The 14,525-nt window shown below is 40.3% G+C and overlaps 3 protein-coding genes across 3 annotated transcripts; all 3 read left to right on the forward strand.

The window, feature by feature from the left end:
• The first annotated feature begins 26 nt into the window (after positions 1–26).
• On the forward strand, positions 27–6,013 carry abhd10b (abhydrolase domain containing 10, depalmitoylase b). The gene is made up of 5 exons (XM_069151702.1): positions 27–1,610; positions 2,104–2,290; positions 3,490–3,601; positions 4,971–5,108; positions 5,221–6,013. The coding sequence occupies exons 1-5, from the start codon at positions 1,463–1,465 to the stop codon at positions 5,560–5,562; spliced, it is 927 nt and encodes a 308-aa protein (XP_069007803.1). The 5' UTR covers positions 27–1,462; the 3' UTR covers positions 5,563–6,013.
• Positions 6,014–7,145: 1,132 nt separating this feature from the next.
• Positions 7,146–10,891, forward strand: tagln3b (transgelin 3b). Its single transcript, XM_069151704.1, has 5 exons — positions 7,146–7,355; positions 8,239–8,466; positions 9,307–9,481; positions 9,632–9,734; positions 9,855–10,891. The coding sequence occupies exons 2-5, from the start codon at positions 8,287–8,289 to the stop codon at positions 9,994–9,996; spliced, it is 600 nt and encodes a 199-aa protein (XP_069007805.1). The 5' UTR covers positions 7,146–7,355; positions 8,239–8,286; the 3' UTR covers positions 9,997–10,891.
• Positions 10,892–10,979: 88 nt separating this feature from the next.
• c1qtnf9 (C1q and TNF related 9) lies at positions 10,980–14,200 on the forward strand. Its single transcript, XM_069151703.1, has 3 exons — positions 10,980–12,328; positions 12,439–12,501; positions 12,706–14,200. The coding sequence occupies exons 1-3, from the start codon at positions 12,142–12,144 to the stop codon at positions 13,473–13,475; spliced, it is 1,020 nt and encodes a 339-aa protein (XP_069007804.1). The 5' UTR covers positions 10,980–12,141; the 3' UTR covers positions 13,476–14,200.
• The last annotated feature ends 325 nt before the right edge of the window (positions 14,201–14,525 follow it).

Here is a 14,525-nt window from a genome sequence, read left to right on the forward strand (position 1 = left end):
AGTGGTTGAAAGTAACATGGTAAGCGTACGCGTCGTCACTTATTTAAGGTAGGGTATTTCATTTGCTCCACTTGTGCTCAATTTATTGAATTTTATACTACAGATCGAAATCAAAACGAAATGCACGTAAGTATTAGCAGTAAAATGTAGTTAGAGTATGACAGTGAAAGTACTGGTTTGTTCCCTCTGACTGATATATTATTAAATATGACATCATTAGATTATTAATACCAAAGCATCACTGTGTAAGCAGCAGCTGCTGCACGTGGAGCTATGGTTTAAACTACTTCTTATCCAGTTTTATAGAGACAGCAGTTAAATGTGAGAGGTCGTCAGATGATTACTGGGAGAGGGAAGAAGTAAAACCAAAGCTCTGATATCCAAATTTGTTTTCAGTTTTTGGACTTTTTCCTCTAATGTTTAATTTTTGATGAGGTATTGGATCCTTTATGGAAAAGAAACTATGAGAAGTTTAGAGGGGAAAAAAATAATAATCCCTATTTAGTAGAGCTGATAATAATTTATATACATCTGAAATGTGACCCCAACTTCACTGCTTTTTATATAATGTCTGACAAACAGGTTGGACACCACTGGATTAATCTTTAATAATGATCTTTGCAGACTACAGACAAGTACAGCTGTATTATCAATCTATTGATATTACATTCACAAGCCATTTTGAATGCATCATTTTTACAGAGTATCACTGCATATATATATATATATATATATATACAGTGTATAAGTATAAAACACTCAACACTCAAGGCATGAAAAAGATGAAACTATACTGCAAAATGTTTTTTTTTTTTTTTTAATGTAATAAATTTGATCACAACAAAGCAAATCTCTGCAATAGTGAGATAGCTGCTACATTTACTAAATGGCTGAACTCAAATATACTTTCAAGATTTTTGACTTTACATTTACATTTTCTGTTTCTGCATACTGTTTTGCATGTCTGCAAGACTGTAGGGACTTTTACATTGTTGATAACATAAGATTTGGTCTGTTTATACAATATGATAAAGTACTTTTAAACTAATCAACAGTATTAGAATATCTTTATTCTCACTGCGGCTATGTGTTCAATGAGTTTAAGTTTGCAGATACCTTATAGATTCTATAAAAAAAATAAATGAAAAATAGCATGTAACTGCATGCAACCCCACATTATTTAGACATCATGAAAATACACATTTATGAAAAAATATATCCTAATGTTTATCGAGAAGTGAACACATACAAGGTCCATTCTTGTACTCAGCTTTGTCTTTTGATACTTAAGTAGGCTACCTTCTTACTAAAGTCAAATTGTAAATACAAGACGTGTATTTTACAAGGTAGTGTTTTTACCCTGTAGTATTGCATTTAATCAAAAAATATTTCTGCTCCCGCTTCACAGTATGTTGCGTAATGTAAATAGACTACCACTGTTGTGCTCCTTGAGCAGACGTAAATGAGAGTCACTGCTTGTAGCCTCGCGATACTTCCTCAGTGGTCACGGAGAAGTATGGCAGCCGTCGCGCTGAGGTCCTGCCGCAGAGGACTTTCACACGTTTTAAGCAATGGAGGGCTCGGAGCTTTGTCTTCAAAGCGGCTGGCAGGTTTGTAGAGGTCTCTTCCTGTGGCCTAATTAATTTCCACAACGCTCGAGTTTAAAACAAAGGCATTTAAACGTACAGGAGGGGGTGTGGTTCACAGACTGTCGTCCTCAGGAATTAGGGCATGGAAACGGTGCGGTGTTTTCTGCGACAGTTTTTGCGCCATCTGCGTTCAGTTTTTGTCGTATTTTAAAACGTTTAGAAGTTAATTAGCTTCAATTAAGTGTGTTAATGTGCCAAATTCTTGACGTGTTTGAGCGATATGAAAAAACATGCCCGTACTGCTTCCTATGTAAGTGCAGTTTTCTAATTTGCCTCGAGCTCCATCCAATAAAATGGGGTGCGACGTTGTATCCAGCAAAAAAAAAGTGTTTTCAATGTAGCCAATATACTGTTTATTGAGTCACTTGTATAACCTATTTCCTTGTATCAATAAATAAACAAATGAAGCAAAAATATAAATAAATAACACCCATGACAATACTGTGTTAACCAGGAAACGGGAGACACAAATCTACAGTACAATATGCTTCACGACCAGACCTACCAAAGCTGGCCTACAGAAGAGTGAAGGGGAAGAGCCCAGGTGTGGTCTTCCTCCCAGGATATGGCTCCAACATGAATGGGCAGAAAGCTGAGGCACTGGAGGAGTTTTGTAGGTCACTAGGGCACTCATACCTCAGGTAAGTCATCCGAACACACCACTAGAGAGAGAGAGAGAATAGGAAATACTGATTAGATCAAGTCTTCCTAGATGCCCATAGCCTAAATTAAGGCAAAAAGTATTTTCATTATCGAATAATCTGTATGTTTTTCCCCCCCCCATTTTTTCGATTAGTTGTTTGGTCTTTTAAAATGTTAGAAAATAGTGAAAAATGTCAATGACTGTTTCCCCAATAACAGCCTAAAATATCTTGCTTTGTCCTGACTAACCGTCCCCAACCAAGAAATGTTTATCATCATGGAAGACTAAAGGAAGTAGAAAACATTCAGATTTAAGAAGCTGGAATTTAAAGAAATGTAACCTTTTCTTTTTCATTAAATAAATGACTCGGAAAGATTCATTGATCATCGTAACAGTTAACGATGCATTTTCTGTGGATCAACAAATGGATTAATTGCATAGTCAGTGCTGCTCTAGTCTGTTTTTGTCTTTAAGAAATGAAAAACTCCTTCACTACCAACACAACAAAATACAACTTTTACACTTGGCATGACATTTTTGCCCTATTCTTATTCTTATAGCACTTATAACTGAACATAGTCAGCCTGAAGTGTGTTACAATGCGAACATGATCACAGATAGAAGCACAAATGAAATGCATGAACTGGAAAAAAATGCATCCACCCCCACTCACATCCGCAGCTATGCTCCTACAGCCGTGATGTGGTTGATGAAGGTAATTATTATTTAGCACAAAATGTCTTGTGCCACATGCATTTTAAATGCAACTGAGTTGTAACAAGTTCTGATCTTTTTCACTGGAATTGATCCTTTATTTCAACAGACATGAGAGACCTCAAGCAATTTTATCCACAGTGATGTGGACACACACAAGTAGCAGCTGGTAACGTTGACAGGTCACACCTCGCGGTGAATCATGTAAACCAAAATGATTGTTAGTTTTGTGGTGAACAACTGAGTAATAAGTCACTGAATGATTTCAGTATCTTAAAAGTACCTTGTGTAAAGTCTTTAAATCCTGAGGGGACTGGTTTTAAAACTCCATCATACTAAACACTCAGAGCTCTAATCCCGTGTTTAATCGATGTAGAGTACTTATAATTTCCACAGAAAACTTGTCTGCAGCCTTTTGCGACTTGCCAGTGTTTTACCCTCTGAAACTCACAGCCACTGGCCGGTCTATTTATGTTTTCCCAGGTTTGACTACACAGGCCATGGGGCCTCAGAGGGGGTGCTAGCAGAAGGAACTATTGGAACCTGGAAAAAAGACGTCCTTTTTGTGTTGGATGAGTTAGTAGAGGGACCACAGGTAAATATTTCCCCAGGTCATGACCCTTTGTAGGTTACTGGTGGTTAGGGTTGGCAACAGACGCGTCATATTCAGGCCAATTCACACACCTGTGAGTGAAGCACATAAGCTTTAACACACAAACATTGTCAGCGTCGACCTGATAATGAGAGTACAACAACTAGCAGCGGGTAGACGTCCGCCAGCACCGAAAGGTGATCACGTTGTCAGGATTATTATTCAGCGAACAGAAAACAGTCTGGAGCTTCACGTAAGTGTCGCACAGCAAACGCACTCATCTGACAGGAGGAGCAGCAGTTGTTTGAATTGTCAGATGTGACTGTATATGACTGGTTGTTGATAGATATTTTTGGTTCAATAAATGTCAATAGTTTTGAGTCCAGAAAACCTGTTTAGGCACATACGTTAACTTTCTTTCTATCACGTGCACTGAATTTTTTTTCCCCACATGCCACCCCCGCTACAACGACTTTATCCTCGGAGAAACGCTTTTTAGGTGATGTTTTGTGTGTGTATTTGAAGATTCCCTTCGAACATATTTCCAAGACATCTTAAAATACTCTGCTGTGAATAAATATTTGTGTCGGATATGGTTTTTCCAACAAAAATTATAATGTCAAAAACCCTTGGGGAAAATGCATCTACTCATTCTCATTGAAGTATCCAGATTCTATAAGTGTAAAAATATTGCTCAAATGTGTAACTGCTGGAAACCAGAATCTCCCCGCCTCACTGAAAACCATCTCTCAGCGTCTGTACTGAAGCCTTCAAGTGTCCACATCACACTTCGATAAATTGCACACTGGACAACGATTGGTTCCAAACTACTTGTGATATCCTGCAATCCCGCTGGTACGCCCATATGTTCAATTCAGATTGAAGGTTAGCTCTGAGAGAGGTTCCCTCTTCTGCAGATGGATCTGGAAATAGCCCACCTAATGTCAGACTGCACATATATCATGCAGCACAGTGAAACTAAAGCATCCAAGTAAGGCAAGAATAAGCAAAGCATAGGAGGCGGACTTTTAAGAAAATGTATTTTGCTTTATACATGTTCCTCAAGCTTAGCTTTTTATCAACAGAGATTAAGCAATAAACTTAACAGGACAAGACCTGTGTTTAATATTTCATTTTGCACTCAACTAATAAGGAGTTCATTAGAGAATCAATTAAAGCAGCAGAGTGAATAATTGAATTGGAATTAATAAAAACCTTTCAAATCCCACCTCACTGTTTCACTTTTTCTCCAGAAGAGGGCACTACGATACCACATTTATGTCATTATTTTTCCACTGCAGCAATTATACTTCATCAGATATAATGGTCGTCTGATTTGCAGTTGATTTGTGGTGTTTTTGCTTCCTTGTAGATCATGGTGGGTTCCAGTATAGGTGGTTGGCTCATGTTGCTGGCAGCAATCGCAAAACCAGAGAAGACTGCGGCACTGGTGGGCATCTCCACGGCCGCCGATCACATTGTCACATCATTCAACTCTCTTCCACTGGAGGTGAGAACGTGTCCACATCCATCACATCCATCCACCTAGTTTCTCATTTTGTTTGAAACTTTGCAAATATTTCCATTTTCTGAATGAGATCTCTCCATGTTTCAATGCACAGACACGCAAGGAGTTTGAGGAGAAGGGGGAGTGGACGATGCCCACCAAATACTCAGAGGAAGGTCTCTACAAGTTTAACATGGACTTTCTGCGCGAGGCAGAAAATCACTGTGTGCTCCAGAGTCCCATCCCCATCACGTGCCCCGTGCGGCTCATTCACGGGCTGAAAGACGACGACGTCCCCTGGCACATCTCCATGCAGGTTGCGGAGCGCGTCCTCAGCACCGACGTGGATGTCATCCTGCGGCGACACGGCCAGCATCGCATGTCTGAGAAGGACGACATCAAGCTCATGGTGTACACTATTGACGATCTCATAGACAAGCTCACCACTTTGGTCTGAGTGAGGGATAGGGGAGGGAGCTTGAGGTGTTCCTGAGATAAAAAAAAAAAAAGAGAAAGACTGCGTTAACTGGGATGTCAACCCTCAAGGAAATCACCAAACAACGGCATGTTTCTCTGCCAAATATGACCTTTTATCCAACTCTGCTTTTCTCCCCGTACTTCATCTGTCAGCGTCGTCACGTCAACATGCCGTTACAGTGCAAACTACACTGAAAGGGAGCTTTCCCGCTATCTGTTCCCCTTCTTTCTTCAGGTTGCATTTATATGTGCTCCAGGTTATTGTATCGAGTATTATGTTGGTCAGTCGTCGTTAGCTCCGCCATTGCTGCCGTCTCTGCTGTCGTTCTTCCTGTTTGGCTGTTTTTCCTCCTTTAATTAGACACATAGTGTTCCTGTGCCTTTTTAATCAATTTTCACCTGTTTTTGGCCAATAAAACCTCTGCACACTAGGATGCAGGTCTCAAGTCTGTCAACTATCTCAACACGACTGCTGACGAAGAAAATTCAGAAACCTACCATATTTATTTAAAGAAAACCCCAACTCAAATCACCACCAACACTAAATACACGAAGGAAGATTCTTAAATTAGGAAATGTATACAGCAACCATTAAACACCAAACAATAACACAATTTTCCTCATATTTTACTGTAAATTGTGGTTCTGTGTGGTGAGTAGAAATGATAAACGTTGTAGGCTACAGTCATTGAGGTTTGTTGTTAGCAGAACTTTCTGCTACATGACTCCCCATACCTGTTGGCCTTTAGCCATGGAGAAGCCTGCTGAATGGAGCCGCAGGACTGTTGATTATTAACATGTAATTGGGCACCGCACTATGCTCAACAGCGCGAAACCAACCACTTTATCTCTCAGGTCCACTTAACTGCAGCGGTGACCTTTAACTTATGGCTCAGCTATGTAGTCGGTCGTTTTGCATGTCTAAACTGAAATTAGTTGTCAATTTATGGCAGCCAACAGCAAGACAATTGTAATACAAGCAGGAGAAATGGTGCAAAAAGACAACTGCATATGGTGGTGTTTTTTCTGTTCAATGATGTTTACCTTTTTTTTTTTTACTTGGAAATAAGCGTCCCACATTTTAGTTGTGTTTCTATCTGGAGACATAATGCGGGCCATATTTAGCCACAGCTCTTATCTACCACAAATAACTTAATTCAGTAAGTGATGAGAAATAGCTCTCATTAGAAACACTTAACAAACAGAAAGTCATAGTGTCTGCCCTGTCTGGAAGCTTAACAAAATGACAAGTCAGGAGGGAGACCAACCGTTTAAAGCAACTATCTTAACAAGCAAACATGGATAACTGCTGCTCTGGGGTGTCAAAGAGCAGGTCACTGAATGTAACTGACTTATGAAGGTAAAAAAAAAAAAAAAAAAAACAGCGAGCTTGTTCTACAAGCAGCGATGTACAGTATTGGCTTCGAGTCATGTAGTTAAAACAATTGAAATTGATTTGACACCGTCGTGTGTCTCTGCGTGCCGGGGGCCACTCCATGCTGCGTAAAAGCTGAGCGTGCGTTACGGTGACTACTGTCCGGGAGCGTTGTAAACGTCGCATTCTGTGCCGAGTGTCTCTGGGGACCCCTCCTGGAAGAGCTGGCATATAAAACCAGTGACTCGCCCCTCCCGGACAAAGTGAGGTCCAGCCCGGCCCGACGCGCTTGTGCTGCGTTTTACGGATACTTCAGCATTTCAGCATCCTCAGCACTGCTCAGCTCAGCGGAATTAACTCAGCGGCACGGGACGAGTCTGACCGCCGTCCCCTCTTTAGTAAGTGCACGTTTCCACAATAAAACTGCTTTGACATTGCATGACATTTGTTGGAAATAATATTTATGTAAACGATGCTGTGGCGCAGCTAGTGTGTGAGCTTTGACCAGCTCCCTTAGTGTTTGTAAAATGTTCATGCTTAAACAAGCTGCAGAATGCGTCACAATGTGGCGTCGTGATATTAGATGGCGGGACTTTATTTGAATTTAACGGAATTAACTTAAAACCACTGCGCTCTAGTAGAGATGCAATGAAGGCAGTGAAGTGAGGAACTAACACTGACCTTACGTATGCGTCAGAGAAGACTGACGTAATTTAATTAAACCGTATTGAAGGCCAAATATAGCGAAATATGAACTGTTCGTTTGCATGAATGAATGTTTTATAAGAGCCTAAACTTTCTGAAAATGCATTGGGTTATGTAATTTGCGTTATGTTGACTGTCTGCTGGAGGTCATACTGGAGCCAGCATCTTACTCATCACTGCACTCAGCGTGCCGGAAACAGGCTTGATTGTTGCCATAGCAATGAGAGGGCTCGTCCCTGTTCGGGACAGCAGCCAAGGACCACACCCTTCCCAGCTACAGCTTCCAGACATGCGCCTGCATGGGTGGAGTGCTGAGCTGGAGGAGAGGCAGATGCTGCTGGAGAGAGAGAGAGGAAAATCTGTTTTTTTGGGCTTTTTGTCAAACATTGAGATGGTTGGTTTATGCAACAGATTTTTTTGTATTGTTGCCAGCATAGATGAAAACCCAATTACACCGAAATATTATATAAAATTCAACAAGAGGTATATGATAGGATCATTAAAATAATGTATTTGTCAGAAAGCAGTTTGAAACAGAGCTATTTTAACCTGATGTGTACCATTTGTTCTTTTCAGGGCAACTATACTCCTCATACAACACATTCGATTTCTGGGAGATCCACCATGGCGAACAGAGGGCCCAGTTACGGACTGAGCCGAGAGGTGCAGGAGAAGATAGATCAGAAGTATGACCCTGACCTGGAGCAGCGGCTGGTGGACTGGATAGTTGCACAGTGTGGAGGAAATCTGGAGAAACCACAGGCGGGCAAGCAGAACTTCCAGAATTGGCTCATGGATGGAACGGTTAGTGACTGCAGCACCTCACTACTTGAAATAGAAGTTACCATTGAATAATTTACAATACAACATAATAGCTTTGTCAGATTTAAAGAGCCCATGAAGTAGAGACGGCTAAAATGAGTAACCAGACTAGATTTATCAGTTATTGTTTAAAGCTTCAGTAAGAATTATAAAAAGGTATTCAGCTGATAATGTAGAAAAAGGACTATTTTGCCTCACTGAAAAACATTTTTTAGGAAATAGTGAATCTTAAATTGCTGTTACTGTTGTGGGTCTTGCTTTGCAAACATAGCATTTTGCAATGAATAATTCTGGGAGCCTCTGATGGAAAACTCCTCAGTCTCCACATTGATGGTGCTCAGCACTATAAGACTTAATTAACAACCAATTATAAAATGTGCCCTGGACTCTGCTGCACCGTTCTCAGCCCGGCACTCCAGCTGACTCCAAAGGGAAATGCATCATATGAAGCAGAGACATCAATTCCCACACTAACAACTAAGTGCATTAAGAATGCAATGCAGTCACAAGACATTGCATTGTCGGTTCCAAAGTGACTCATACTTTTTTTTCAATTGTAAGAAGCTCTCTTTCACAATACAGTAAATGCAAGGGCATTTTTGTGCCCCTTCTGTAGACCCACAACAACAGTTATTCTTGGAAATGTTTTAAAGCAGTGGCAAAAGTAGAAATGAACAAGGAAATATGAGAGAAAAATATGAATTATAAATATTAAATACACCAATTACTATTCCTTTAAAAAAATCTTCAGCTGTTTATATGGTGTGGTCATTATGTCAGTTGAAAATGATCATGACATATTTCTGACCTCTTTTGGCCCAGATTCTGTGTAGACTCATCAATAGCCTTTATCCGAGGGGGAAGGAACCCATCAAAAAGATTCCAGAGACTCAGATGGCTTTTAAACAAATGGAGAAAATCTCTCAGTTCCTGCAAGCAGCAGAAGCTTACGGAGTCACAACCACTGACATCTTTCAAACTGTGGACCTCTGGGAAGGTAAAGGGATCTCACTAGTCACACAGTTACTTCCCTCTGATTCCTTATGTTTGTATTCTGCTGCTGGAGTTGTGTATATTCTTCACATTAAAATGTCACTACATATTTTTATGTTATATGTTTATATATTTTTTAATGATCTGTTTGCAGGAAAGGACTTGGCAGCAGTGCAAAGGACCTTAATGGCTCTGGGGAGTGTGGCTGTCACAAAGGAGGATGGTCAATACAGAGGTGACAGAGACTGGTTCCACAGGTATATAAAACCTCACTGTGACAGAAGAGCATCATGTTTTTATAAGTGCATGTCTGTCAGTGTTTTATACATCTAAAGTCCTCTACTTCACCATATAACTCTTTTGTTTTATGTGTATAGGAAAGCCCAGGGATATCGACGAGACTTCACAGAAGAGCAGCTGCGCCAAGGACAGAGTTTGATTGGCCTTCAAATGGGCAGCAACCGTGGGGCTTCCCAAGCTGGTATGACAGGTTATGGTATGCACCGTCAGATCATGTAGACCACTTGCAAGCTAACTCATTCCCCTGCTTCCAGACCTTATTTTCTACTAATACTACAAATGTCGTAACCCCAAATATTTCCTAAGCTTTCTTGCACCTGCCGTGTTAACCTCAATTTCCCTGGAATTGCTGCTTCGACCAGAGAGAGTGTTCTATCCACATCTTTAAAAAAATGATGTCAAATGCTGTAGATCTCCTTCTTCAAGCTCTCCTCTTGTCTTCCCTTTTGCCATGTGCTGTTCTCCCTCTTGCACTGTTAATTCTGTTTTCTTACTTTCTATGTCCAAATGTTTACTTAAGTTCGAACTCATTAGTTTAGTCTCACAAATGTCTATACAAGCCATCGGTATTGAACACAAGCTACTGGTATAGCATGCTGTATGCTGTGTATTTGTATTTATGTATGCATTTATTCACATTTGCATTGGTCATTTCAGGATGGTCTGTTACTGTATAATTATTTAGCCTTAAGCCTGATGGAACTCAATGACTGACGATGTCTCTGCTATCTTGTCTGAAGACTTGTTGCAGTATCTTCTGTAACCCAATCAACCTCACGTTGTGCCTGGTTATGGGACTACAAAGACTGGGTCCTGATCTATTGGCCTCAAATTATAAATGAGTGTCATTCATTCTGAGCTAGATTCTGAGCCATGCCCTTGTTAATTCCATTACATATTTGTTCCATACTGGGTGTATTTTGTGTACAAACAAGCAAGTAAATGTGCAGTAGCCAACATGTATGACATTGAAGTTTCTATTTCTGGTGCCAGGTAAATACTTTGCTTGAATGTCCACTTTGTTGTGTGTTATGTTTATATTTTTTAAACATATTTATATCTGGAGGCTTGTAAGAAGAATTATTGAAAAAAAATAAAGTATTAGAAAAGATAATTGTGTCTTTGTAATACACAAGTTGCAGCATCTTGATAGCTGGAAAGCCAGAGGTGTACATCGTGTGCTCAGTGTTGGGGGTGTTTTTTTTTCCGTTATCTTGGTTTTATGTTCCAGCTCCTCCCTTGCACCCATCCCTCTTGTTGCTCCTCACTGTACACAATCTAATAAAGCGTCAGCAGCACAGCACAATGATCAGGATGCTGGTTCCTGATTCAAGCCTGTGTGCCAGCGAACCTTTGCCTTGTTCATTGACTTTGAGTAATATATTAAATCCCTCTGTTCTCCATTAATGTTGTGTCATAGCTGATCTTACCTTTGTGGTGGGTGTAGCAAAAACAGCAGTCTCCAAAACTGCCATAAAATATTTCTAAAACACTACATTGTTCTTTTGGAGTAGTTGAGGTTATCCATGGAAATTCAGTGATAAAATGTCCACTCTAAACACAGCAAACATATGGAACTAATAGTTAGATAACATTTGAAGGGGCACTGTCATTCAGATGAGCAGAAGCGTTGTAGGTGTCTTGTGAGGTTTAGTTCGGGTTTGGACCACAAAAGATTATGTCAGTGATCCAATTCATACGGTCAATTGTTCCTGACTTGGCATTTAAAATGGTACATATGAGAAAAGCACGCATGAATTAACATTTTAGCTTATTGTTAGCATCCAGTCCAGAGTCCATTACAGTGCTGTCCTTTAAGTCTTTGACAAAAACAACTGCTAATATAGGCACCTATTAATAATGCCATTTTTTTTTATTAGGGAATAAAAATGTGATATTCTGCATTGGAGATGTGCAGTGACAGTATGTAATCATTTGCTTAGGGTTAGTATCCCGTTTGCTTTGTTGTATAGGAAGGCAGCTTATGTGAAACTATGTGGCCTTCTGCATGTCTGGTCCTCATACACTTTGAGTCTAAGCTTATTATTAGCCTCAACTACTGGAGAAGCATCTGAAGGGGCGCAGGTGATGTGTAACTCATGGGGCAAACTTAATAAGTAAACCAAAAACACTCAGACCAATGAAATGGCTTTCAGAGGTCTGAGGTCACTCCTGTCTGAAGTTCTTATCCAGCTTGTGTTTTCTTTGGTTAGTATCTTGCTCGTCTTTTGGTCTCTTGTGCTCAATGAGCTTTTGAGTCAAACGTGGTAATGAAACTAAATATGCACTGGCTTGATCTTCTCTGAGTCCAAAGATTTTTGCATTGCGGGATATTAGTTTTCTTAGTCAGGTGCATCAGATACAATGTTGCAGATAAGATTTAAGGTCACTCTACTGCTCCTTCTATTGTCAGTCAGATGTGTTGCAGAGGAAGAAACCCAAAGCAAAGGCTGTGTTTGTGGCTATCCTGGAATACCAGGGGATCCTGGGCACAACGGTACACCTGGCAGAGATGGCCGAGATGGACTCAGGGGTGACAAAGGTGATCAAGGTAAGTTTAGAAATGTATCTTTTGGAACTAAATTCAATTCACATTTTCTTACAAGTTTTAAGTCTCCACATTTTGTAATAACTTTATCATTCATAAATCCTCATTGAAAGGCGAACTTGGCCCTGCTGGATCAGCGGGCAATGGCGGCCAAAAGGGAGAAAAAGGAGACCCTGGTATGTATCTTTATGGTAAATGGATCACTAAAATATCCTGTGTTAGAACATCCATCTATATATAACAGCTTTATATCCTTTAGTTGTACATACTTTATGGAGTTTATTGACATGTTTGCCAACTCTTTGGAATATCTATGTGCTGAACTGTAAACACAGAGTTTAAAAAGATATGAAAGTTTATTTTGTGCTTTTCATTTACAGGCGCAACTGGCCCAGCAGGGCTCAAAGGTAAAAGAGGAGATAATGGTGAACGGGGGCCTCCTGGAAAAATGGGGCCCCAAGGAGTGCAAGGGCCCATTGGCCTGAAAGGAAACAAGGGAGAGCTTGGGCTGCCTGGACCTCAAGGACCTAAAGGAGATTTGGGGCCTCCTGGACAAGAAGGTCCAAAGGGGGATATTGGCCTCAGAGGTGACAGAGGCATTCAGGGACCATTGGGACCTCCTGGCCGGATGGGCTTCAAGGGGGAAATTGGTGCTCCAGGTCACAAAGGAAATATTGGTTATCGTGGAGACAGAGGGGCTCGAGGGGAGAGGGGCGATAAGGGTGAAAAGGGAGATGTTTTGGTTATCGCTAAAAGCGCCTTCTCTGTGGGACTCACAGCACAAACCAAACTTCCAGCAGCCAATACACCGATCCGGTTTAACAAGATTATTTACAACGTACAGAATCACTACGATCCACAAACAGGAAGATTCACATGCTCTGTAGCTGGTGCCTACTTCTTCACCTACCACATCACTGTCTTTTCTAGAAACGTTAAAGTAGCCCTCGTGAGGAATGGGGAAAAAATCATCCACACCACAGATACCTACCAGAGCAGCGAGGATCAGGCAGCAGGAGGCGCTGTGCTTCACCTGGGGGTGGGGGATAAGGTGTGGCTGCAGGTGGCAGGAGGAGAGCTGTTCAATGGGCTCTTTGCTGATGAAGATGATGACACTACCTTCTCTGGGTTCATTATCTTTGGAGTGTAATCAAGCCATTATTTTATATTTACTGGAATTAGAAAAATATTTTAGATAATAGAAATCAGTCAGTGCAGATCAATATGCCACAAATCCTTAGCTGGTTTTATGATACACATCGCTGTGGTAAAATGAAAGTACATTCATTTAAGCACAGTATTTCAGGACAGAACAGGTTGGGTAAATCTTTAACATTTTAAAAGATTGTAGTATTATCCATTGGGACAAGTCGTCTTAAAAGTAACTACAGCTGCAAATGTATAGTGTAAAAATATAAAGTAGCATCCATTGGAAATATTCTTTAAAGTTTAAGTACTTCGAAATTGTACTTAGGTACAGTAGTTGAGTAAATGTACATTGTTTCTTTCCACAGCAATCAAGATTCAAAACAGCTGAAACTGAAACATTTAATCAGGGTTAATCAGGGATAATATCCCTGTATTGTAATATAGAACATAGGAGAGCAACCACAGAGGGTCTTTTTCTGCTCCAGCATAATTTGTAGTGCAGTATTTTTTTCTTATAAATGGATATTTCCAAATCATTTCCTGCTTTTTTTAAGTGAAAAATCTAAATTGCCTCCTACTTCTGGCATTGTAGATGTGGTTAAATCAACTGATTATGTTTTGTTGTAGGATCTTGAACATTTAATTCTCCAAAAATGTGAGCATGTTTGTGTCAAAAATGCATCTGTAAATTCAATAAATGATATTAATCAAATTAAATGGAGGTGTGCAAGGGTTACGTTTGCATTGCGTTTTTTCTTCTAGCTAGTTTACTTCCTTACAATGAAGTAGGACACTCAGGCATTGTTTTCTTCTCAGGTATTGGGGATGGGCATGCAAAAGAAATACCCATGACATTAATTGTCTTGGTATGAAACGATGACACGACAAAGACGGTGCAACACCAACTGGTAGGTCCAGTCTATAATTGTCTTTAAATAGACGAAGGAAGTAAGGTGCAGCATTATCTGTTGTCTATTTGTTTTTCCTTCATTAAGAAGCCTTTATAGGTGGGCGTGGTTTGTTGGGTTTTTTTTGGGGGGGGGGGCTACGC

This window comes from Embiotoca jacksoni, unplaced genomic scaffold, assembly GCF_022577435.1.
Source record: "Embiotoca jacksoni isolate LCO1_2020_lvr unplaced genomic scaffold, fEmbJac1.0.p SCAF_17, whole genome shotgun sequence".
NCBI classification, from domain to species: domain Eukaryota; kingdom Metazoa; phylum Chordata; class Actinopteri; family Embiotocidae; genus Embiotoca; species Embiotoca jacksoni.